This window comes from Larus michahellis, chromosome Z (genome assembly GCF_964199755.1).
Source record: "Larus michahellis chromosome Z, bLarMic1.1, whole genome shotgun sequence".
Classification (NCBI taxonomy): Eukaryota; Metazoa; Chordata; class Aves; order Charadriiformes; family Laridae; genus Larus; species Larus michahellis.
Window position 1 is genome coordinate 67,056,475 of NC_133930.1, and position 26,422 is coordinate 67,082,896.

At 34.5% G+C, this 26,422-nt stretch overlaps 1 protein-coding gene across 8 annotated transcripts in view; it reads right to left on the bottom strand.

The window, feature by feature from the left end:
* Positions 1–26,422, bottom strand: part of CSNK1G3 (casein kinase 1 gamma 3) — an 83,149-nt gene that overhangs the window by 14,762 nt on the left and 41,965 nt on the right. For 5 of the 8 annotated variants that reach the window (XM_074570054.1, XM_074570051.1, XM_074570049.1 and 2 more), the window contains exons 5-11: positions 21,473–21,621; positions 19,944–20,178; positions 10,878–10,963; positions 10,665–10,749; positions 5,929–6,077; positions 4,808–4,903; positions 4,049–4,144 (exon numbers count right to left, since the gene is read on the bottom strand). In XM_074570054.1, the coding sequence (XP_074426155.1) occupies positions 4,049–4,144; positions 4,808–4,903; positions 5,929–6,077; positions 10,665–10,749; positions 10,878–10,963; positions 19,944–20,178; positions 21,473–21,621 (896 nt within the window). The remainder of the gene's footprint in view (positions 1–4,048; positions 4,145–4,807; positions 4,904–5,928; positions 6,078–10,664; positions 10,750–10,877; positions 10,964–19,943; positions 20,179–21,472; positions 21,622–26,422) is intronic. The other 3 variants (XM_074570053.1, XM_074570052.1, XM_074570055.1) reach the window with 2 other exon arrangements.

Sequence of the window (26,422 nt, forward strand, 5' to 3'; positions counted from 1 at the left end):
CAGTTTATGAACTGAAGGTGTCATACACCAAATTCTGTAGCCAGCATGTACCACAAATAAGGCACAAAAAAGATTCATCATAGTGTATCTATATAAAAAGCTAAAACTTTAGGAAAGGAGAGAAAAGAACCAATACACTAAACTAACAGTGCTTGAAGAGAAATTTAATTTCATTTCCCCATTTATGACTTGAGTTGGACTTGGATTTCCTCAGTAGCCTGATGAAAGATGGGAGGCACCATTCATCTCTTAATAGATTTCTGTACGATGGTAGCGAAAAAATGTGATAGTGAAGTTATGGTTTTGAGCCTAAAAATTTTGTTAACAAAAAGTACATGAACATTTTTCCATGAATATTCACAGAATCGGGTTTCTGAAAACTAATATTTTAAACTAAGTTTCAAATTAGAAGTGTTGCAATTAAATTACTCACGTATGAACAAGTCAGAGATTAACGACTAAACTGAAAGTCTATAACAACTTTAAGCATTTTGGTAACAGATCTTATCCTGGGTGAAATTTAGTTCCTTCAAATTTAATCAGTTCTTTAAAAGTTTAATTTGAAGAGACATATATAAAGAATCATATATGTCACGTCACCTATTTCTTGCTACCCTCTATGCCACAAGGCAAACAAACTTAAAATAGTAGACCACCTACCTAATAATGAGACATAGTAATTGTGGAACAGATTAAGCTCGATAAATGCCAGTTATAACAAGACAAAGTTAAGCCTGAACACCAATTCCCCAAATGGTAACAGTAAATCTTCAGGCTAGCCCCATGCTTTGTTTTGGGTCAGTGTGTAAACTAATCTTCTACTTGCTATGTTCGAAAATGTAATGTATGCGTAAACTAATCTTTTATTTGCTATGCCAGAAAATCTCTCAAAAGAAGTTTTGCTGATTTTCATGCTTATAATCACAATAAGGAATTGCAAAAATTTGAAAAAGACATAGAAAATCCTTAATTTCATTACCTATCTCAGTAACTGAATTCTCCACTCATCAAAAAATAAAGCCAGCCTTCATGCCTAAACAATTAATTAGTGATACTACAGAATGCTATATTTTACTTTCAAAAAGCTTCCAGTTAAGACAAAAGAATCAAAAAAATTCACACTACCTTTTCAATTCACAAAAGCTCAGGGAAATTTATTTGTTTAATCTAACATGTTGATATCTTGACCTGCCGAAGGAGAGGTGTCTTGCAACTCAAAACTACTTACATCAAGCACCTAACCTTTCAAGCAGTTCCTAAGCACCTTCCAAGACCTATGACACTTCACTGGGAACTCTTTAACATTATCTTTAAATATAACCTCCTTCTAAAGAATTGCCAAATGGAAAAGCAGAAAAAAAAAAAAAGGATAAGAGGAAGGAGACCAGCTAGAAAGTGGTGAAAAAAGTAATGAACAGATTAGTACAGGCTTTATGAGTGCATAAGCAGTTTGCAGTTCATACAGAGACGGAAACAATTCAGTGTTGTACAACTGACATTTTTGGGAACTGAGGCAAACATAAAAATAAAGACACAGGAAGTTGTTGAATGAATTGCTGGGAGGCACAAGTTGCTCTCATTAATAAGGCTACACAAACTAGAAAGACAGACTGCTATACTAGGGCCTTTTAATCTTATCCTAAATAGAGAAATGTGGAAGAAGGGATGCGAACTATTTCTGGATGTTTTCCCTTTACAACCCAATTTGCTAATAGTATTTGAACTTTAAACATGAACTGACACTACAAAGTAAAATTAGACATGATTAAGCACATTAGTATATCTCTAACATAGGCCTAGAGAGTCTAGGATAACTTAATACAAAACCCAGCATGATTACTATTAATGAACAAACCTTCTATTATCTGAATTTTTCTCATTTGAACATCATTACAAAGTGTACAAAAATAGGTATTAACAGACATATACACAAATACCAACATTCTGTCCACTTGAACTTAATATGTAGCAGTGAAGAATCACTAATAACACATTTTAATACGCTTCTACAAAAGGATCTCAGAGATGACATCAGCAGTAGTATTAGAGATGACTAATACTAGTGATCTAAAAAACATTCCGTGGACACTAAAATAAAACTATCTGCCAGGTTTTCATATCTTGCAGAAAAAAGGATAATTCGGCATAAAACTGGACTCAAAGGTGAGAAATGACTCATTAATGTCACAGAAAAAACAAATACACTTTAGTTTCATACCTTAGACTCAACTTGCCTCTGAACAATTATGTGTGTCACTTTTAGAACTCATCTTCTTGGGGTGAGTTAGGAATCCAGCTAAACCAGTTAATTGTTCAACTTAATAGCATGATTCAGTTAGTATCAGTACAAAGGGTTATCTGACAACAGCCAAGGGCTCAAACTTCAAAACAGAACTGAAGATATTATGTAGTTTTATAAGTGCCTTTAATGAGGAAGCATGACCACTCCATATTAAAAAGCAACCCAATTAAGCTGTCTTTAAAATACCCTTCTGTACAACACTTGATCTTCAAAGACACAGACCAAACAGGTGCAATTTTGCATATTGCTCTTTTTACATGGCAACTGTTTAGTCTCAACTGATCTAAGTGATCTGAACTCAGAATGCCCATATCCTTTGAGAAAAGAAAAGGAAGAACAAATTTAACATATATTACAATGGAATAAAATCTCTTATGATTTTACCTGAGAAAGAATAAAAGGTTTCTTAATTGTGACAACTGTCAAAAGAATGATATATGATATACAATTTGAAAGTTCTACTAACTGGAATTCAACAAGTTAAATATGTATTTTTCCTAACATAAAAAATAAAAATAAAAAATACTAAGAAATGTAATAATTTTGGAAGATACAATTTCAAATCCAATTTTGATTACACATTACTATGCTGTTCTCAAAAGATATATGACTAGCTTCAAAACTGATGCTATTGTGAGAATTATTGCAATTCCAGTTAAATATACAAGTAAGTTTTCAAAGTATTTGTTAAGGGGAAGCATAGAAGCTTTTCTTGATGCACAGTGATAATTATCATCTACTAGCTTTTCTTACATGACACATGACAATAGTTTCTAAAGCAGCAAAATTTAGAGAATGCTAAGTTTGAACTGAGTTTTAAAGTATTTAAAGAAGATACGGAATTATCACACTGGTGAGGCTATAGAACTGTTTTCTTTACTCTACACTTATTTCTTCAGGCATTGACTTTTTTTTTCCCCCAAAACAAAACGTCAGAGGAAATATATGTAAGTTAGATTGTCAGAATCAAAAATTGAGCAGACAAAAAAAATATTTATTTTCCCTCAGATAATACTTTACAAAGCTAAATTATTTTCATCTTGGTCTGAAAGCTCAAAGCTTCAGCTGCAAAGTCTATATGACATTTTGAGTCCTCCTATATTGAGTTTAGACTTCTTGCCTTTAAATATAGTCAAAGAGCAAGACACCAAAAAGTAAAACTAAGAGCAAAGCAAGAAAAAAGCTCTTTGAAGATGAAATAAACTAATAAAGGAAAAAATGTTGGTTTCTACTCATTTTTTCACTGATAACTGAAGTACTGGCATGGGAAACATTCTTCTAGTCAATTATTGTGTGAACAAAAGTAGTAAAGTTTAAGCAAAAATAACTACTTAACAATTTCATTTGAAGTTTGCTTAAGGAATAAAAAACATGACTTGAACCATACTCAATTCAGTCAATAGTGGTTTTGTTGCTAATACAACTCAATAACATCAAATGTTGAAGCTTCAGTTGCTTGCACTGATGTAACTGTATATTCCCTCAAAAAGATAGACAGTTGCATTATTTTAGGCTTTCACTAAGAAAGATGTAGCAAAAATTCCACATAAAAAAAAAGATACATAGTTTTCTGCACTTGTTTTAATTTCAGTTTAGCAATTGTGAAGTAGGAAATAACAGGAACATTCTGAGCATTACTGGACAGCAAGCTTAATATGAAAACAGTAATCATGTCACACACTACAGGACATTAGTATTATTTAAAGCAAAATGACTGATTAAGTCATGCAAAGAAGCAGAAAATACCTGTACCGAGCCACCATGTCTGTCAGTTGCTAGGTGAGCCCTCAAATGCTGTGGATTGGCTTGCTGTGAGTCCCAAGCTGCCCTATGGTCTGCTGACTATCATTTTTGAGTGCATTAAGAATACATGCAAAAGAAGAAATAAGAATTCCAAAAATAAACAATTCATGCATAAATTATTATATATTATTTTTAAAAGTGCAGCAGCACTACATACTCAATTCCTATATAGATTGTACATCAACATTATCTGCATATTTACATATGCCTACACGTACATTTTCATAGAAAAGTAAAGTCGCTAAAACTCAGAATTCCTAGTAAGAAACAAAATTCACCAACACAACCCCTGTAACTTAGCTTAGGTAAATGGAAACAGATCTAAATTGCTAACATTTTTACCAACTAGGTTATTATCCTGTTTTAAAAAAAAAGTTAAAATATTATACATACTTGTTTGAACCCCAATAGATGATATAGTATATATGGAAGAGACAGTGATTAAAAATAGAGAACTAAAATAATAATTTAAAGAAGTATCAGCAGAGAGAAAATTCAATACTGATTTAAAGCTACATTATATCATAGTACCAAACAAGCAAGCTTTTAGGACATTTTAAGGTCTACAGATGTAGAAATACATTAACAAGGACCTACCTAAATCAAAGAAAAATAAAAGAAAACCTGTAGTCAATTTTATTTTGGAGTTCTAATAACAACAAAACACAAAGTAATGCTGATAATCCTACATGAGCAGTTTACCTGATTTTTGGATTGTTGCGTTTTATCTCTGTGCTGATATGCTTCTCTATTTGAAGACAGTGCAGGGTCTGAATGTACTGAACCCACTGGAGTAGGCTACAAATATAAATAATATGTAGCAACTGGTAAAAAACCATAAATTTCTAAGTCTTACCAAAAGTTACTGGTTTGTAATAGAAATTAAGCTCTAAATCTGACGGTTTCCCATAACTCAAATTAAAGGAAAAGCTTCATTAGGTATTTACTAATACCAAAAAGAAAGGTAAACCAAAACTTACACAATTTCATGAAATAGCAATTCTCAGTACTATCAGACATTAACTTTCTGAAATAATTTGGGCTGTTATTTTCTGCAGTTAGCAGTTCAGACATTCCGATGAAAGTCCAAAGAAAGGCTTCAAGTAAATTTTTAATGCTAAATACTGAAAAAAGATTTAGCAATAAATGCTACAGTTCTTTCAGACAGTCACAAAGGAACTTCAGGGTAAAATGTATAATCTGAAATTGTCCAACTTAAACTCACAACCCCTTCCTACTTATTAAAAAGGAGCAAGGAAAAATTTGAGGTGCTAAAAAATCGATCTTTTTCTTTAAAGAATATAAACACATTATTTTCTGCAACTTTAGATGTACTGTGATGGAAATTGATATTCTACATCATATTTCATTAGAACTGCATATAAAGCATAGACAGTTTCTTCTTAATGAACTAGAAAATATCTGGAGTATACCTCAGACACAGAGAAGTGATTGCTTTATGTTTTAAAAATAGTGGGAGAAAGTCTCCAAAGCAAGAAAATACATGTAATAATGATAATCACCTGCAAAGTTCTAAGCTCCTCCTTCAACACAAAAACCAGTCTAAATTCCTACAACCTCGTTTTGGATTGAACAGAGATTTACTTTGATATTAAGAGTATGTGTCTGGAAAGAAACTCAATATGAAACATCTCAAGCCAAAAGATAATTTTTGAAAATGCATCTGAAAATGGGTTTGTAATAGCAGCTGTTCACAACAGCAGCCATGAGATGCACATGTATTCTGAAACGCAAGACTAACAGTCTCAAAACTGATCACATGAAAAACCACAGTATATTGCTAATAGCTTAATTGTACTCACCAACTGTTTGCCAATCCAATCATATTCATAATCAAACATATAGCCTTTCCGATCAAGTAAGTCTGTGAAGAGCTTTCTTAAATAGTCATAGTCTGGCTTTTCAAAAAAATCTAGCCTTCTTACATAACGTAGATACGTAGCCATTTCCTCTGTATAAATAAGAAAGATACAAAATTGTCATACCTGTTTTAACAGCACTCAGAAAACCAATACTTACTACTACACTTTAAAGCAACTTCCACCTCTCACCATAAAACCTGAACAGTTGCTCACCATGAATCTGTGAATTACCACGAAGTTACTTAATAGTAATAATATTCTTCAAGAAATATTCTAAACATATGCTACCAAGTGACCTCCCACTAATTTTCCCTTTGCATTACCTGTCGAGATCTTCCATTCAACCTTCCAATCCTGATGCACAGTGTGCCAAAAAAGTGGGGAGAGAAAAGCCTCTATTTTTCAAAGTTTTTGCAATTATTTGTACAAAGACAAGTCTAAGGAAAGGTAAAGAGGGGGGTATATGAATGTACAGGGTGGACTATGTCTCAAAGAACACCTGTTACTGGAATGTAACCTTTCTTTCTTTAAGAGAGGATACACATGTATGTTCCAAAGTGGGCAACTCCAGTTGTTGTGACAAAAACCACTCTGTATAGACTCTGTTGAGCTATAACTGTAGCATGACTATGGAAGGCTGCAGCAGTGCAGAATGCTTCAGGCATCGCGTTATGTGAAGGTGTTGAGCAGAAGTGGCAAATATCCTGAACAGAAACACTGCAGAGAAGTACTAAGGTTACCTGAGCTCTTGTAGAATGACTTCTGACCACTGTCAGTTTGATATCGCTGTTTAAATACCATATCAGCACACAAATGGAGATTCATTTGGTAGGTGTTACATGGAAATTATAAAATTCTCCCAGTAGTGGAGATAAAACCAGGGAGATTTCTGAAAGGGTGTGGACCTGTAAAGATAAAAGGAAAGAGCTTTCCTAGTCATAAAGGGTATGAAGTACAGACTGTGCACTAGCAGCCAGAACCTTCTAGCAAAGACAAGAGTTCCAGCACAAACCTCTTGGCAGGTGAGTAAGGCATACATACGTCCCACTCTTGATAACAGATGTAAGACATGAAAGCCTTCTGAGACAACAGTGTAAGGAACAAGCATCCTTATGGACAGAAGACTACAAGAATCCAAGGACTGAAAGGGAGAATCCATGAACATCTGAACCACAAGCTTCAAATCCCATTAAGAAACTGCTCAGACATGTGACTAAATTTGCAATAACTACTTCTGGAATCAGTGAAATGAGGGGCATGTGGAAATAGAACAGTCTGAGAAAACAACAGATGGTGAGAAGGGTAAGTGTTAATAAGCTTTCACAAAAGACCAAGTCCTACAGGTCCTTCCACTTCCTTCCACATGGACAGAATTCTTAAAAACTAACTTGTTTAGTAACTTTTGTAGCTCAAGAAAGAGGGGGGATACCACCCACTGGAAAGCCATTCTGACAGAAGTGACTCCTCACTCTCAAGCCAAAACGACTGTTCACAGGGTCCTAAAGAACAACAGAAGGCATCTCTATATGACCAGAAAGTCAGAGAATGAATAAGGTTAAAAGCAGATGCCACCAGCACTCACTAATCCTATGAAGGGGTATGTATGCCAGATGCAGAACAACAATATGACTACACACTCACCCTGACCTGCACATCACCTTCCAGTAAGTCTGGAGAAGCTGACATCTTGTGGTACGAACAAGGTACTCTAAGAAGCCTATCTTCTGACAGAAGATGGCTGAGAAGTGCAGAGCCAGCACTAAGACTGAGCTATATGCTAAGTTAAACTCTTTCAGAGACAGCGGGGTACAAAGAGGGAGAAGTGAAGGTTTGAGACCAGCTTGATTACAAAAAGTTGTGAGGCAACATCGTGTTGGTGTTGTCAAGAACGCACCATAGGACAACGGTGCTGAGACATGCCAAATGACTCAGTTATGACAAAAACAGAGTATTAAGTGCTATATTTTAGGCACAAGCAGATGGAGCAGTAGATCGGAGGAATTCCTTGGCACCTAAGGTCCAGCTCAGCAGACCAGCAAGACTCTTCAGTAATACTAGCCAAGGAGATCAGTATTTGAAGACGCTGGAGAGAAATGTTGACATACTGTAGGGACCTCTTTAACCATACCTTCCCTGTGAAAATTGGAACCCAAAGCATGCAAGGCCTGTCTTCAGAGTTATGCAGGCTGGAACTGAGCCATTTAATGAAGTTGAATCTGTTACAATTGGCTGATTAAAAAAAAAATTTAAAAAAATCAAATACCTCCCTTATAATGCATTTGTGGGAGAAACTCCAAAGTTTAAATCCTCGCTTATATTTTATACAAGGCTTCAAACAGCAGTAGTGTTGCACACTCAAAGACAGTACAATCGCACAGAACAGGGTATGACAAAGATAAGCATTTCACATGTGACACAGACCAAAGTATCTTTCACTCATACTACAAGAGTTCTCTTGCCTTAAGGAACATCAATCAGCTAGCTCAGTCTCCAGGCTGACTGAAAAGAATTGAAATGATGGTGGATGTACTTCTCATTCTATTCTAGGTCTTAAGTGACAAGAAGGACAGGGAAAGGTAGACATCCTTGAATATTTGACATACAAAAAATTCCACATATAAGAATGTATTTATTATGAAAGTGTACATATGTACTATCAAAGATGTTTATCTTTTGTGTTCTCCAAGGTCAAATATCTTTTCCCTGTTCCATTTTCAGATGTAAACAAGCATGTACTTGATTAATTTGGTGGAAAGACTCCACTAGACATATATGGAGCTATTAATGCACAATTATTCCCAGGAATTGAACCATATATACCTTAAATTAGATATTTATTTTTTAAAGGATTCTATCAACTACATGAAAATCAACATGCAAGACATGCATTCGTTAGTGGGTGCAGAAGATTTATATTCCTGAACCGGCTTTCTTCCCCCCGACATTTAAACTTTTGTCAATTCACCAGACATACGTTCAGACATTTGCTTTAAGTTCTGCAACACAAGTTAATTTAATTTGATTTTTTTTTAATACATAGAAGAAAGTTAAATGAAAAAACATAACAAAAATTGATAGCGTACTCATTTTAACCACCGGGTTGGAAAGAACTTCAAAATGCCATCTAGTAAATCATCCTATCCTATAGCAAATCAGTTACCGCCTTGTCTGTCTGGTTTGTTTTCACACAACTCCAATGAAAGAAACTCCACAGTCTCCCTGGAAATGGCAATCCTTTCATGCTTTTCACTATATTTGAAACACATGAGTTCATGTCTAAACTTAATTTTTTTGGATTACATCCACTACTTTGTCCTGGCTGCTGTGGCTGTAGCAAACTTCCATGTTTGTAGATGCCGAAGGGTACAGAACTTCTCTCCCTCAAAATCTGACTAAACCAACCTTCAGTCTCTGCTGATAGGTCTAGCAAATACAGCACATAAACACTACCACTTCTTTACAATATACCCTTAAACAGGACATATTTTCTTGAAGTACAGTCCCCCAAATTGAACCTACTGCTTCAGCTGAGGCTTTACAGAATCAAGTAGAGTGGAAATGGCAATTTATGTGTCCTTCAGGCTGTATCTTGTTTATATAGTCCAATTTAGCATACAGTGGTTTTGTTTGGTTTTAAAAATATAGCAGCATGACACTGCTCACTTGGCATTTACTTTGTGACTGACTGAGTTTGACTCATTACCTAAGGAACCTTTCCATACCCAATAATTCTTAATTTGGATTTGATCCCATCTTCATGTACTACCTTGAATGTGATTTATTGAACTGTACCTTATATTTTTTAAGACTGTATTTGTAATCTGTCAGGACCTTTTCATTCTAACCCCACTGTTGAGCCTACAAATTTCAAACTTGTCATTTGCAAGTTTAATAAACATTCTCAGTTATACAAGGCACTAAACAGATCCATCACTAAACTGAACAGATCCAGCACAGATATCTGTGGAATACTGTTTCATGTTTCAAATTTGGCAACAATGTACTTAATTACTTCAAATTATTTTACACTTTTCTTCCCATAGTAGATTCTTCTTGATTATGCTTTTAAGATTACTTGAGAGGGTATTTTAAAAGAGCATCAAAAGCAAAAGTACTAAGATTTCATGACACAAAACATCTGTCTCCTGTCCACAATGCCTACTGTGGACAGTACTTCCTTTCATAAGAGGAAATCAAATCAGTTTGCCATAAGCTATTCTCAGCAAATTTTAAAAAATATCTTATTTTCCAATGCCTCATTGATTCTCCATGCACTTAAGGATAACTAAAAGTGACACCAGAAACTACTTCCAAGTTACTTCACATATTATTTCAGGCTGTTCCTAATGCTGCTTGTTTTAAAAGGGGATATATCAGATTGAGCTGAAAAGATATGCAAAATTTTATGTGTGAAGATACAAGTGTAGACTATTGATCACCATAAGAATATGTATCAATTTTTTTTTTTAAATATTTCCTTTAGAAGAATCAATTTCTGAAGAACAGCATTAGCTTAGTGCTGCTTCAAAGGATAATTCTTGTATCTATCACCATAGTACATAATACACATATTTGGAAGCATTATTTTATTTTTAAAACCAGATGTTAAACAATTATCCATGCCAGTTTCATTTTCTAAATCAATATACATCGTTTTTATTAACAGTAGACATTACCTGGGAAGTTTTCACACAATACTTCTATAGGGGTTGCTCTTTTTGTGTCTCCAATTTTCTGGTAACGTTCTTTTAATGTATCAGCCTATGATATAAGAACAAAACAAACTTCTAAAGTTATATAGCTTGAGGACACTTCAAAAAGAAAAATACTGTGGCAAGAAAAGCTGATAATCTGAAAATAGGGTAGAGGAAGATATCAAAAACCACTACCTTTAAGCCTTGCCATGGAAGGCTTCCTCTGAGAAAATACATAAACATATGACCTAAAGCTTCCAAATCATCTCTTCTACTTTGCTCTGAAACAAGATTCAAATATTATTAGAACATTCAATCTGCATAATTTTACATTACATTTCAAGTTAGCTTTTATGTAAAATAACTGGGAGTTATACAGTACTTGAAATCAAACTCAGGATGTGGGGGGCTTCTTGTATACTATATACTCCATCAAGAACACAGAACAAAAAAAAGCAGATGCAGACTGCAGGTATATTAATCTCAACAGTACTTTAAACAAATTATCTCGCTATAAGAAATTGTTCTTATTTTAAAACATATTTTGACCTTTTAAGTATATAATTGCATTTTAATTCTGATATTTTTTGATCCATTAGTTTTGAACTTGAAACAATTTAATTGAATTAATTGAACTCATTTTTCCCTTATAAAGTCATGGAAAAGATGGTATATTTCTCAGGGACATGTTATAGAATTTCTGAGTAAGCCAAAGGTGGAATGAAGGTGGACTGAGCCAAAGGCTCAGAAGGTCTTATTATTTGATCAGAAAGCAGTATGAAGAGGCATGTACATACAGCCTGCTCTCAAGTCTGACTTAAAAGCTAAGTTACAGAAGACAATGTCTGCCATGTCTTCCATTTTTCACACATAGTAGTGTAGTGGTGGTCCTTCAAAAAGTTCATAGAAGTTTATAGAAAAAAGAAAGTAACAAGCAAAATGCAGTGCATTCAATGTTCAAAAGTTTCCCAAGTACATTCCATATTATTTTTAAATAAAATCCATTATTCTTATGAAAAAATATAATACAGAATAGTAAAAGTATTTAAATGATCAGAAGAAAACTGATTTTTACATTTTCACCTGACTTCATTCTCTACTGCTGTTGAAACAACTGTTACACAGTGCATTACCTTTTGTAGTAACAGATTGTATTTACCTATAACTTTGATTTCCTCTCTGACATAAGGGAGAAAACCGAAGCATTAACATTGTTCCTACTCAGTATTTTCACAAAGACAAAATCACTATGCTTTGACAGAAAGAGAAATGGAACAGAAAAGTAAACAAAAAAAATGTTTGTTGGATTTTGAACACAGGAAAGTTAACAAAGCCAACCTGGCTTCAACCTGACCAGCACAAAATATTGCCACAAATACATTTCATCTGAAAAACAATTCCTAATCTTCATATAAAAAGAAAAATTTATTTGTCACTGTTTTTTTTCCCCCCATTCTTCTCATTTGAACACTGAGTATACACACAATACCAAGTGAACAAGAAAATACCAAAAAAGTATGGTAATACAGAGCATGGGCTACATCTAGCCCCTTACTTCTTCACACATCTGCCAACCACATGAGGTTCTTTCACAGTCATTTCCCCTTCATTTGTTTCCATCTTTCCAGTTCCCTCACCAACACTCTTCTTGTTTGTGTCCGCTCCATCATTCTTGTTGTCCACTGCTGCTTCCTTTCTCCGTGGGTGCCCTTCAGACAATCTGGTCTTATCTGAATTTGTCTGCCAACCCTGTAACATCCCATTTGCTGACCATACGCTATCCTGATGCAACCGCACAGGTTAAGAAGAAAGCAGGAATAAGCTGTAGAATTCTGTGCCTGACAGGTTTCAGTACATGAAGGAAACGTTCATCCCAGTTGCATGCAGAAATCCTGTACTCTTCATGGGACAGGGTGGACATGGAGATAACAAGCACCTCATGAGCACTGTGCTCACAACAAACCTTTTGTGCAATGTGGTGTGTGCTTCATGTAAACCAGATCAGTGGTAAGATGGTGGTAAAGCATACAAAATTGTTACAAGTGCATGCTCATCTATGGGCAACACTAAGGTATGGCCCACAAAAATGTACTGGAAAGTTCTATTTGGTCTTTGCTCAGGGGCAATAATTCCTCTCTTTTGCATTAAATTCTACAGGTTACGCTGATGAAAAGTTAACCTCTCCCCCCTTAAAAAACAAACAAACAAAAAACAAAACAAAAACCAAAAAACCCAACAACTCAAAAATAAACAAACACCTTATTGAGGCAATTGCTCCTTCACTAATATTCCTCTCTATGAAAGGAGCAATTTTCAATCTTTACCCTGATATTATTTCTAATTAAGAGGATTTTTTTTTTTTTTAAATGAGCTTTTGACCATTGGAGATATTTATGTAGGATAGTTCTGTGGGAACTACTTCTAGGATACATAATTTGAAATCACAATGCCCTCAAGAACCTCCTATGGGAAAAGATTTTTGTTTGTTTTAATTTTTGGGGAATGGGACTACTATTTAGAATCCATTTGAGTTCTTCACTGATCACTTTGGAGTAATTAAAAAATAGTAGTAAACCATCCTTTCCTATGGATGGAGTATTTCACGATAAGCCTGAGAGGCTTACCTGAGAGGAAGCCCAAAGATTATATTCCTATTGTTGGAAGAAGGATCTCTGAAAACTGGAAAAAAAAAAAAAAAAACCACTAGCAGTGGACTAGCATGAACACAAAAGGATTCCAAGCATCAGCTGGAGGATGCTGATGTATGTTGATCCTAGTGCATCACAATTTAATGAGATTGAGAGGATCTGTTGTCTAAAAGGTAATACAATCATAAAATGACAAACACACAATAAAGCTTTAGGGCACACGGTCTCCTCTCTCCCAAGAAGGTCACCTGAAGCTAGCTAATTTAGTAAGAAACTAACACCTGTTATTTAGTTCACAAGTCACAGATAAATTGTCTCTATTCAAACAGGCTGATTTTAATAAGAACTAAAACCTCATTCAGCACTATCTCCAGAAATTATCTTTTTTTAGCATACGCAGTAAAGTAACCGTAACACAGGCCAAACAACATTCCGTCTTCAGTAAGTGTCCATTATAAACAGTGCACCCTCCCTCCAGACAAAGTTTTACCGCTTGCTATAAGGAATGCTGAAACAGTAGAAACATAATAACTATTTGGATCAGAAAATGCAATATTACCTACAGGATGATTACATGGTTTGATACACAGACTTGTTACTGTAATCACAAAGTAGATGAAAAGTGACAATCTACATATCCTGAACTATCAGTCTATAAAGTTCAGCAAAAATCAATTAGAAATTTAATCACCCAGAGTCCATAGTCTTACTAAAAGTGATACAATTTCATACGATAATGTAATTTCAGGGAAATGAGACCATCCCTTCCCAAACAAAATTATGAATCCTGAAGTTAATGGTTCATAGAAAGGAAGTCGCATGCCAATTTTATCATAAGCATACACTGTATGTGACACTGTTGTGTTAATAATGTGGACTTTACAGAAAAAAAATTTCCTATTTTCAGTTATACCTGTGGCAGGGGGGAAAGATTTATTTAGTTCAGTTTGTATTAGAAGCATTTTTTAATATAATTTATGATTTATAAGGTTAGTTAAACAGAAAAAGGTATTTATCTAGGGCAGCTACAACCCTGCCAAGGGTCCAGTGATAATTCAGGGGGTACAAGAAGGAGACTAATAAACTTCCTAGGGGTCTGGAAAACAACTTCATCCTGCACCACTGGCTCAGTGACAAATGGAAGTTGCTAGGACTCCTGGAGGGCCATAACCACAAAGCACAGCCTGTAACTACAGAAAACAGTTTTTTCTTTGAGTTTTTAGAAAGACTTCAGGATTTAAGCTAATACAATTCTAGGTCCAAACATTTATTGTTCTTATAGTAAGGAATGCATCAAAATCGATCCAATGTGGAATTATTTTTTGCTGGTTTAGATCACAAAAAAGTCTAGCCCTAGAAAACTGATTTTAAATCAGAATGTATAACAGCTCCAATAACAGAGTAGATCTACTGTAAAGGTAAGGGTGGAGTTTTTTTTGGTTTTGTTTGAAGATCAGTACTGTTTAAAGAAATTTACTTCATTTAGCTTTTCAATTAGCATTAAAGACCAGAATGGTTTCCCAAGAGTCTCAGGTATTCACTGTAAGATAACTAACCTCTGCCTCTTCAATAATTAAGCATTACCAAGAAAAGACCAATAAAACCAAGGATATTGGTCATTCCCCAGAGACGATTACATTTTTAGAGGGGAATCACAGAACGTACAGGAAAAAAAAAACACAACTCCGCACAAAGGAGAGGCTGTGAAAGTAAGAGCCCAATTCCTACTGTTCAGTGTTTGTTAGACCTAAAAGATGACAAACAGCTCTCTGTCATCCAAGAAATGCCTGCAAAATAATAAGGTCAAGAACAACCACTGCTCTGAGTTCCAACTGAAGCAGTTATTACATAAGGCTGATGCTCTTCTGCGTGGTTCAGCAACATCACAGTAAAGATCTCAGAAAGGCATTCTAAACCTTTTCCATCTACATTTAAGAATTGTCTACATATTTGAGAATCTCTTGTAATAAGACTTAATATAGTACAGGGAGACAAGCTACTGAAAAGAGTATTAGCTTTGTCACAGCTGCCTTTGCCAGAGGAGCCAGTATATACCTATCCACACTTCCTTATGGCTTTGCATAAGGCTGACAGGTACAGGACTACCCATGATACACAAGTTAAATCTGTCAGAACTTTCATACGTGTTTAACAAGTTACCATTAGACAAAAATAAACCTGTCCAACCAGAGATCAAGATTCTACCCAAGGAGACGAAAAAATCTCCCTTGAAGGAAAAAGTGTCATTTACTATGTTCCTGTGTTAATATCAGACATGTAATCCCCCTGAAAATTCAATTGTGTTCTTCAGGTAATTACCAGTTTTACATTTGTTTTATTTTCTTAAATGATATGGGGAGAGTCTCTTATGTAAGCAGGAAAAAAAGAACTAATTTGATTTTAAAATTGGTTGTACCACCTGAAGCTGATATCAACGAAACATAATGATGGCAGTATCCTGATGTTCTGAAATATCAGTTGAAATAAGGTGACACACACCCCACCGCTTTTCTCTGTCCACATGAAAACATATGGATAGACACTTGAGAGCAAAGAGAGCTGTCAGCTCTTAAGTAGCCAATACCGAAGAAAATCAACCTTTGGAGGCTATTGGTCACTGACGGTGGAAGATGAACATCAGATAGCTGACACTGTCAGCCTCGTCTCCTGCTCTGGAGACATTCAAAACCCACCTGGACGCGTTGCTGTGCAACCTGCTCTAGGTGACCCTGCTCTGGCAGGGGTGTTGGACTAGATGATCTCCAGAGGTCCCTTCCAGCCCCCACCGTTCTGCGATTCTATGATTCTGTGATACTGAGTTCGGCCTTCCCCTTACACCCTGAAATTGCAGCCCTATGGCAGGGATAACAGAACACTTTCTGAATCAACCTCAAACTTTACAGGTTTCTAATGCAGTTTAGATTTCAATAAACTGAAAGGTTTGTTAGCTTTAATACCTAATGCTGAAACCTGTAGTTGTTCATAATTTTCTTTACTACCATTTGGTTTTCCTTTCCAGGACAACTACTACCAAATATCATTCTTTCCTTCTACAAGTAAGCACCACCTTCTGTGGCACAGCTTTTAAATTCTTAAACTTTTTATCATTGTATTCTACTTAAAGAGAATAAGCTATTTAGAATGAATACTAATTAACAATCTTTAAAGATATGAACTACAAATACGGTAATTTACAATTTTAACTCTGGAGATTGCTTTGCAGACAATAACTATGCAGAAGTGCACATCAGCATATCTTTCAAAGGAATCATTATTCATATTATTTTATAAAGATTATTTTTGCTTAAAAAAAAAATCTTGCTCATCAGTGAAGAGCTAAGTAGAAAAGCATATGAAGACACTGAAATACTTCAGGTATTGAAAAAATTCCGGAGGAGGACAGAATGACTTGGAATCTAGATATGGAAACCAGGGCTATTCAAGTACTTAAATTGAAGTTAAAAACTTAGGCCCTTCTACTCCTCAGCACTTTTGTCCACATCAACCTTGTTTGTAAATCGCTCATTTGAAGGAAAGATGCTCCCAGCATTCTTTTATATTATCAGAAAAGGAAGTCTGAGACAATGATGAAAAAAAAAAATCCCTCAAACTATCAAGATTCAACTTGCCAGTAAAAGGAAGACATTTCTCACCTGTTTCATCTCATGTGTTCAACTACAACATGACAGTTAAACTCTGTAGGTTGATGAACTTCTTTATATACAAAATCTTTAGTCTTAAAAAAAGAAAAGCAAACTGGGTAACTGTTTCCTAGCTGCTCCATTACAGATAAACCCACTTACTAAGCTGTATTCCAGGATGGTCACAGAGCCAAGAGTCTCAACTGCGTTTCACAAGACTAGGTTATATTCTAGATATTAAACGTGTTTCTTTGACAAAAAATATTGTTGAAATTTGTGCATTCCTGATGTATAAGTACAAAGAACTACACCAATGCTTCATATACTTAGTAGAAACTAATCTTAAATATCTTTTACTTTGATGAATCCTATACTTTCTCCAGAAGCACTTCCAAAAAACTGAAAAAACAGGCACAAGAGTCTAATCTCCCACCTTTAAAAAGGGAAGCAACAATTATTTAGTCTTATTTTCAGAACCTCCCCCTAAAAGCAAGTATACAAAGAAGGTAGCAACCCTGTGAAGATGTTTTCAGGATGTGGGACTGCCAGTAAGATTTTAAAAGCAACTCAAAAGGCTGCCTCCAAAATCAGGTATCAGATACAAAGGCAAAACAGATACATATTAAACAACACTTTTTCCATTTCCCTAAAAAAAACGCAGTATGTAAACATGCAAAATGTTATTGAAATTTAGGTGTACAGTACCCAAATATAAAACTTTTATCAAATGACCGGGATCATCTTTCAGCAATTGTACGATTCAGGGATTTCTGACCATACACTTCTAATAATCTGGGGACCTTGTATGTGCTCTTAATCTTACATATGGATATATGAGAGTCACAGATATACCTGCATTTTTCTCCCTACTAAATGGAGAAATTTGAGGTTGTTTCAGGAATCTGTGTGGAGAAAGCAAAATCAACTCATGACAAAATCTGGAATGAATGGCAAAATTGGTTTGCACATCATGAAATTAAATGCTTCAGCTTTGCTTGTGAAGAAACAAAGAAGCCAGATGATGCACAGACACAAGACAGGTGAAATACAATTCAAAAATAATTTTATAGTATAAAGTAATATTTGGACATGTGAAATCAATACTCCTTTGACACGTCAACACAGAAAAACATCTTCCTCTCATCATCAGTTAAATGCACCTGCTTAAGTCTTCCTCCTATCTGTTTTGAAGACTTGCAGGTGTTGATTAATTTGAAAAAGGTATACATTTTTTCCATGTTGCCTGGAAATGCTGCAAATTTCCCAAGTTTGCTGTCCTGAAGTGCTGTCGAACGATGTTTTGTAACACAGATCTGCATTTACCATGGAACATACTAAACAGTAATTGTATATACAATGTTTCTACACTTTGATAGAAAAGACATATCTGAAGTCAGCTGAGTAGTCAAGAAAGTTAGACAAGTCTTTCACCCCAATTTGTTTTGAGACTAAGGCAGGGACCAAGAGAAAAGCAGAAATAGGCAGAAAAGCCTCATACTAATGAAGTAAAAGAAAATTTGTCTATAGACAAAGTAATGTCTGAACACACATGCCTAATTATAAAGAAAATCTATTATGGTACTATAAAAAAATATATTAAATTGAACTACATTTGAAGTGGACTGTTTCTAAAGAAGAGCAAGGCAGCTGGTGAAGGGTCTAGAGCACAAGTCCTAAGAGGAGTGGCTGAGGGAACTGGGGTTGTTTAGTCTGGAGAAAAGGAGGCTGAGGGGAGACTTCATTGCTCTCTACAACTACCGGAGATGGGGGTCAGTCTCTTCTCCCAAGTAACAGGCAATAGGACAAGAGCAAATGGCCTTAAGTTGCACCAGGGGAGGTTTAGATCGGTTATTAGGAAAAATGTCTTCACCAAAAGGGTTGTCAAGCATTGGAACAGGCTGCCCAGGGAAGTGGTTGACTCACCATCCCTGGAGGTATTTAAAAGGTGTGTAGATGTGGCGCTGAGGGACATGGTTTAGTGGTGGAGTGGGCAGTGTTAGGTTAACAGCTGGACTCCATCTTAAGGGTCTTTTCCAACCTAAGTGATTCTATAATTCTACATTTTACCATGCTTTAACATCAGCTACAGGTGCTACCCACAAGCTACTATAGTCTGATTTTATTGATAAAACACCTTATTACTATCTGGAAAATGTGAATGGTTTATCATCTGCCATATTAACAAGGAGTACCTTTGAAATATAAGTATTGCTCAACATTTTAAAACCAAAGAGCAACCTAATTAGTGATTACCATGCAAAGATATGTAACTGGTTTACACAAATTCAAAGCTGTCAAACCTGTTTTCACTAGAAAACCTCTGTATAACTGGAATAATCAAAGACCATTTGGAGTGTTTACGTACCTTTTTCCAGCTAAATTAATTCATTCAATAACAACTTATCTCTCTATATATCCTGTTATTTCTTTAGGTTATCATATTTACAACACTAGCATAACCTTTAACTACTCTGACAAACCCTCATTAACTGTATAAGCATAAAAAAAGTAAATCAAGAAATCAGTATCGAATATAAGCTACTTTTATTCCACTACATGGTGCATTTCAAAGGGACCAAAAAACTGGCTAGGTAGCATTGAAAAATTATGTAGTTGCAATCTATTCACTTTGATATCTTCAATAAGCAAATCTACTTCCCACCCACCCCACCATGATATATTTCTAATGTGAAGATGTTATGATACAGAAAGATACACATCTTTCTTTTACAGATATCTAAAAAAAACAACATAATTACTTGCTGAGCCATGATCATGATGATTAGAGACCCAGAGAACCTTGTTCCCATAAATAGTATTTTCATAAGGACAAACTATAATTTTGCACAGTACACAAAACTTGCAGTTCTTAAAGACTACAGACTGGGAAGAATTTCAACTTGAAAACAAGATGATAACAGACAAATGACAGCTGTTGAATTTTTGTTTCTGCACTTAAAAAGCACACGTACCTTTTCCTAAATGTGTATTTATACTCATGTATCTAGCTGTTCCTGTAAGGCTCTTGTGTTCTCGATATGGTATGTGCTTCTTATTTTCTGGATCTATATACTCCTTTGCCAAACCAAAGTCTATAATATGAATAATTTGCTGGGTTTTGTTTCCAGGTCGTCCTATTAAGAAGTTCTCAGGTTTTACATCTCTGTATATCAAGTTCTTTGAATGGACATATTCCATACGAGAAATCTTTAACAAAAGGAAAAAACGACAAGAAGTTTAGTTTAAGCTTCAGGTTGCCACATTAAATTGTGGTAGAAGCTAAATATTTACATTGACTTTACATTTAGAGGAAATCACCCCTTCTATCGCTTTAAAACCAGAGCGCTATTGCTCTTAACAAGTTATCTCCCAGTTAAAGTCAATGAAAATTTTACACATCCCCCAAGCAGATACATCTTATCATATATTGGAAACTTTCACACTGGACATTAGACACGAATCAGAATATAACAGAAGTTATCTTCTTTAAGTACAGCTGGCACCAAGTATGTTTTGTGCACATTAAAGCTATAACCAGAAATTTTGTCATCCAGCAGTGAGTAGCAAAGTTCCATGTAGATCTATTCCTTCAAAGTATAGAACAGAGGAGCACTGAAAGTTCACTAATATGCCTATAACCTCCATTCTAGCTGGATCACTTTCTATCAAAATTGATATATTCCAAAAGGAACACCAAGTATTAAATAAACATGATCTTTAGATCTGTGATGATTTGAGCATTTTAAAAAATGAACTTTGTCATTTTGGCTGTAAATAAGTTGAATATGTCTATACAGTTGCAGGCCTGTTATCCAATTACAGCTGTGTTTTAAACAGTTACTTTTACCCTCCATGGGTAAAAATATCACTAACTATTTAGGGAAGTAGACGTTCAGTAGCATTAATATTTCATAAGTACTTATTTAAAACACATTGTATTAAGGTAAACATGCAAAGACTTCTTTCTTTTTCTACTTCTAACTACCCTTGGGTGAAAAACAAATCAGGAAATATTCCAAAAAAAGGAAAAAATCCTTCATTGAATAATTTTGTGCTATTTTAGTATTTTTGGAAGGGTTTTTAGGGGATTTTTTTTTCTTTGCTTCCTTTCTTTCCAAGAATGCCTAGGAAAAATATTTATCCTATTTAGGAGTCCCTAATCCAACTGCTTTCGTGGATTAAAATTATTTTTATTTCATGAAGATTTTCTTTTTAATTGAGTATGTCAAACTAAAATTCATGATTTCAGGTTGTGATTATGAGAACTCAGAAGACACAATGAAACTACAATAATGCAATGATACTTGAAAAACTAGAACAAAGTAAATGAAAGTAACATAAAACAGTCTTCCTGGTAAAACTGTATCACAGGCTCTTTAAGAAGCTACCAACACCAGTTTAAAACATGGGAAGCACAACTCTCTTAAGTGAAATAAAGATTTAATCCATTGAAGACTTAGTTATTCTAATGAACACTCAAATTAACATCTATTCTACTTACCAACTGTATGGCTATCATAAGAACGGTTTTAAGAGAAAATGTCCTACCACACAAGTCAAATAAATCTTCCAGACTAGGTCCAAGTAGTTCTAGCACCATAGCATTATATTTGCCACATGGGCCAAAATAGTAAACCTGAGGTATTCCATCTGTAAAACAAAGACACAAAGTAATTACAATTAATGAAGTTAAAAATACATTTTTCACATAAAACCAACAATAAAACTTCATAAAAACTACAGGTAAAAGACACAACAGGAGTAATGAAGGTAGTATGATTTTCATTAAATATTTTAAGAATAGTACATGTTTGACTTGTGAAAGATTTAAAGTTTTTTATAAAAAATAAAAGCCAGAACATATCTGTTTGGTTTTGTAACAGTAAATTGAAACAGGTTTTTAAAAAGGTATGAAGAGAGGTTTAAATAAGCTACTTTTCAAATAAAATAGGCATTTAAATTGAACTTTTAAAATTAAGGCTACAACAAACCTACATTCAGAAATAAAACCACCTTATTATCCATAGAAATCATTTAAAAATCCCAAAGAGATTAATGAATCCTCAAATTTAACGAGACATTAAGCTAAGTTTTAGATGCATCATCAAAATAAAAACACCAAAGGTGTCAAGTTGTTATAGTCATCACTTGTTAGTATTCTGTTTTTTCCCCCAAATACAAGCATTTTCTACTTAAATTTACACTGAAAGGCTTCTCCTGTCTTCTCTCCCGCCATTATTTTTGGTTTCTGTTTAGATAGCGCATAAAAGAAAACATTTTTCTTAAGTGTGAGTTAGTCCATTAAAAATCTAAACACCACAGAGTGGAAGTTGTTTTTTTTTTTTAAATCTATATTTCTAGTAAAACGTACGGTAAATTGAGATTTATTATTTCAAACTATATGAAGCACCAGGATTTTTTAAATGTAATCCTAAGAACAGATGACAGAGGGAATTTTTAGAATTCTCAAGGGGAACGTATGATAAAGATTCACTTTGATTTCACTTCAGAAGTATCACACCAGACACCACTCCTGAATTCTTAAATTCTTTCAAACATTGATGTCCAGAAAAAAATCCAATGAATTCAGTTTTTACTGTCAAACCATTAAAGTGATTTAAAAGAAAGATCTTTGAATAAAACACAATTTCATATTTAAAATTTTATACTAACACAAATTTCTACATTTTATTTGTGGGTTTTGTATTTGTTTTTTAATTACAAAATTATTAAAATAAAAATTAAGTTCAGAACAAAACATACATCATTTCCATACACAATATACGGGAACAAAAATAGACAACTGTATGTTTAGGTAACAATCACTTAAATACTCTCTAAACAGATAGAAAATACATTTACCTAGGCAGGTAAAAGGCATATTAAGTGTTAAAGCTACATTTGTTTTCAAATCTTACATGCAGTCTGAAATGTGACCTGTTACTCTTAAGTCAAACATTTTTCCTTCTGTAAAACATGTGTTACATTCTCAACACTTGAGGAACGTGTTAATTTGCTGCTCATAAAAAACGAAGACTGTACTATTGTGCCAAAAAATTGAGTTTTGTTGAGTCTTCAAACTATGGCTAAAAGTCACATGCATTGCATGGAGAGATTCCCTTTCTATCTAGTCTGTCACCAGAATCATTGAACACAGACCTCCTGATGCGCACGGCTTAGGCTGGCAAAACTACATGTTACCTGAAAAAAAAAAATTACTTCTATTCTTTCCCCTGAACAGAAGCATAATAAGCAGGTCCATATAATAAGGTTTCTCCAGACACAGGAGGAGAATCAGTTAAATATGTTTAATATATCAGTTAAGGGTACCTAAACCTTTAGTAGAGACATAACCAACTTCCTGTTCAAGTTAGCAGTGACCATAAGATCACCCACTTCATTAGGAAGTGCTTCCTGCAAGAGTATTTGACAAAATAAATGCAGACATCAAAATACTGGAAGTGTTTTTTAATATTCTCAAGCACTGCATTTACAATTACACTAGCAACAATGCCACATTCTATCCTCATGTTCATGTATCTTCATATACTTTATCAATACAATGAACAGCACATATATTCTAAAAATTAATATGAAAATATTCTGCACTTCTGAACTTTATAGCTTTACTTAAACACCTGCTTTAAGAAACCAGACAATCCATAACTTCGAAAATAAACATTTAAATCCTTCTAATCCAATTTTACTTTTGCCTTTTTGTACATATCCATTGTGTGACTATATAATTAAAAGTGACTTGATATCATTGTCTCTATTCATCTTGCATTTCTTCATACGTACAGGATCTCTTCCTCATTCAATAGAATAAGTTTTTTTAACTTAAGGAAGCTAGTTATTCCAGATTTTTTTTTGCTCTTCAGTATGTATCCTCTGTGTCTCATTTACTCTAAATATTCCATATTCTGAAAATATATTTTTCCTTTCATGGCAACTTTTTCAATGGCATCCATTGTTACAATACTGTACTATACAGAACTGTAAGATCTATTTTCAGAATACCCTAATGAAACACTGGATTTCATCTTCCTTCTCTGTGGATCAAATATAAGTTTAAAAATGAAAACATCCCTAACTCTGGGTGTTTTTTGAGGTACATCAAGTCTCAAATTTTTCATACCTTACTACAGTGCTACTTATACTCAGAGCACAGACTGGCAATTGTGTCCAGTACAGCTTTGGGTAAAAAACACTTAAATGTTTTAGCAAAACCAAAACTAAATGAACGCAGCATTTTTAAAGTGCATTTTCACTAATCTCTCTTCCTGCAAGTGAGAATAGGGAAAACATAACCCCTAAAAATCAAGATTAACTGTTCAATTTTCTGAAGACTATAGCTTCCATTTATTTTTTTAAATATGTTAAATTAAGTTATCCAACTGATGTACAGAAACATAAATCCAAAAAGAAAAAACAACTAACACCTGACCATATGAAGCGAAAGAAAAGCACTGGGAATTTGGAAGAAAGACCACCACTTACAATGGCCTGAGACATATTCTGAGAATCTCAAAGTCTTTAAACATGCAAATATAAGAATAAACTCCAAAATTCTCAAGAGATGTTAGTCTCCTCTATTACCACTGCATCTGCTCTGTGTCTCTTTAAAATATTTTAAAATATTAACACACTTCAAAAATACAGAAACCAGAAGACTTCTGGGCTTTGTCTAGATTTATAGAACTTGTTTGCATGACCAAATACTAGTAAAAGAGGAAACATCCGTAGAAAGGAATTTGTGACTTTGTCAGATTTGTAGGCAGAGTTGCCAATTTCAGAAGTGTGTTTATAGGAGACATCAAAAAAACCCTTTAAAATTTTATTCTGCCACTTCATATGATGAAAGCACAACAGCAACTGCTGTAAGGTGTACATCCAGGACAGGGAGGTGGTGTTTCAGCTGTGATCAATTTCATTTTATTTAACATGGCAAGAACAGTAGTTCTACCTACAACACTAGATCATCTGATTAGACAAAAACTCCAGAATACTCCAAAATTGTGCTTAACATGTTGCTGCTGCTCACTTCTGTAAGGCAGACAGGTAGTACTACATTTAAAATTCCCTACACGTATAAAAATCACTTCGTATTAACAGTTCAAGGTACTAGAGGTTTGGAGGTTTGTTTTGTTTTTTAATCAAAATAGTCTTATTGCTTTTGCTTAAAAATAGTAACCTAACATCATTCTGTTATTTGTGTTATTTCTTCATATCTCTAGATCTCCATATGAAAAGTCAGAAACTAACGTGTTACTAAGGAGTATCTGTGTTTTTTCCCCCAATAGATATAAATGTAAGCCCTTTTATACAAATCTTTAAGAAAAATAGGGTAGGTTAGAAAAACAAAGAAATTTTCAGTTCCACCCTTTGTTGACAGGATATTGCAACACTTATTACCAATAACAGTGCGTATTTCATTTCCATTTCGAATTAGTCTTGCTTCAACCATTGAAGCCCTTTGGTGTAAGAATACAAGGAAATGCTGGGAACTTGTAAGACACATCCCAGTCATCTTTCCATGAAATTAAGTCAGTCAGTGTTCTTAGGTATCTTGCTAAATAATACACTTGATTACTATTCAAACCTTTCTATTAGTTTGACAGATCTTCTGACCCATTCTCAAAAACCCTTTTAAAAAGGAGTACACCCCCACCCTTATGTGCAGAAGTCAATGCTTGTCACATTAACGTCACTATAAAGTTACAAGTAACTTACTATTCTTCCGCCAATGAAGAAACTTAACTGAGGCCAAAAAAATACTATCGTATACTCCCAATAAGTTACTTTAACACTAAAATATCTGATTTCTTTCTAGGTTTACAACCCTGAATACAGTATCCTCATTTTCAGATATGTCACATTTGCTTATCCCTAGATATTTATACATGCTCACAAGTCCAACACTTTTATTTGAATGGACTCGATTTACTAAAGCCATCTACAATACTTTATGTGACTGCTCTGTCATAAAATTGTAAATCCATTTTAAACCAACATGACTTTCAATCCCATTTTACTCATAGCAAAAATCAAGACAGCCTTGACTTGGAAATTGACTACTTGAATACTGCTTGGATTCCAGTTTCTTTTTCTAGAAAAGTTAATTTTTATTAGCCACCTAAAACATTGAGCTGTACCCACTGCTCTACAAAAATAGAGTGCACAGACCCAAAAAGCATGCAAGATGATCCACTGATGTGCTGGAAAAGAGATGAGAACTTATATTTATTTTTTATCTAAAAACAAGAAACTCGGCTTTGCTGATACTAAATGTATGGCTTGGCTTTGCAGCCCTCACTCAGTCAGATGGTTGTGTCACATATGGTGTGCACAGGAGAGACCCTGGCAGGAGAGTGGGAATGCGGAGATGATGACAGTAGGGTACTCATTTGTTTGCTCACTTTTGGCTTATTACAGTTGTCGTGTATCCAGG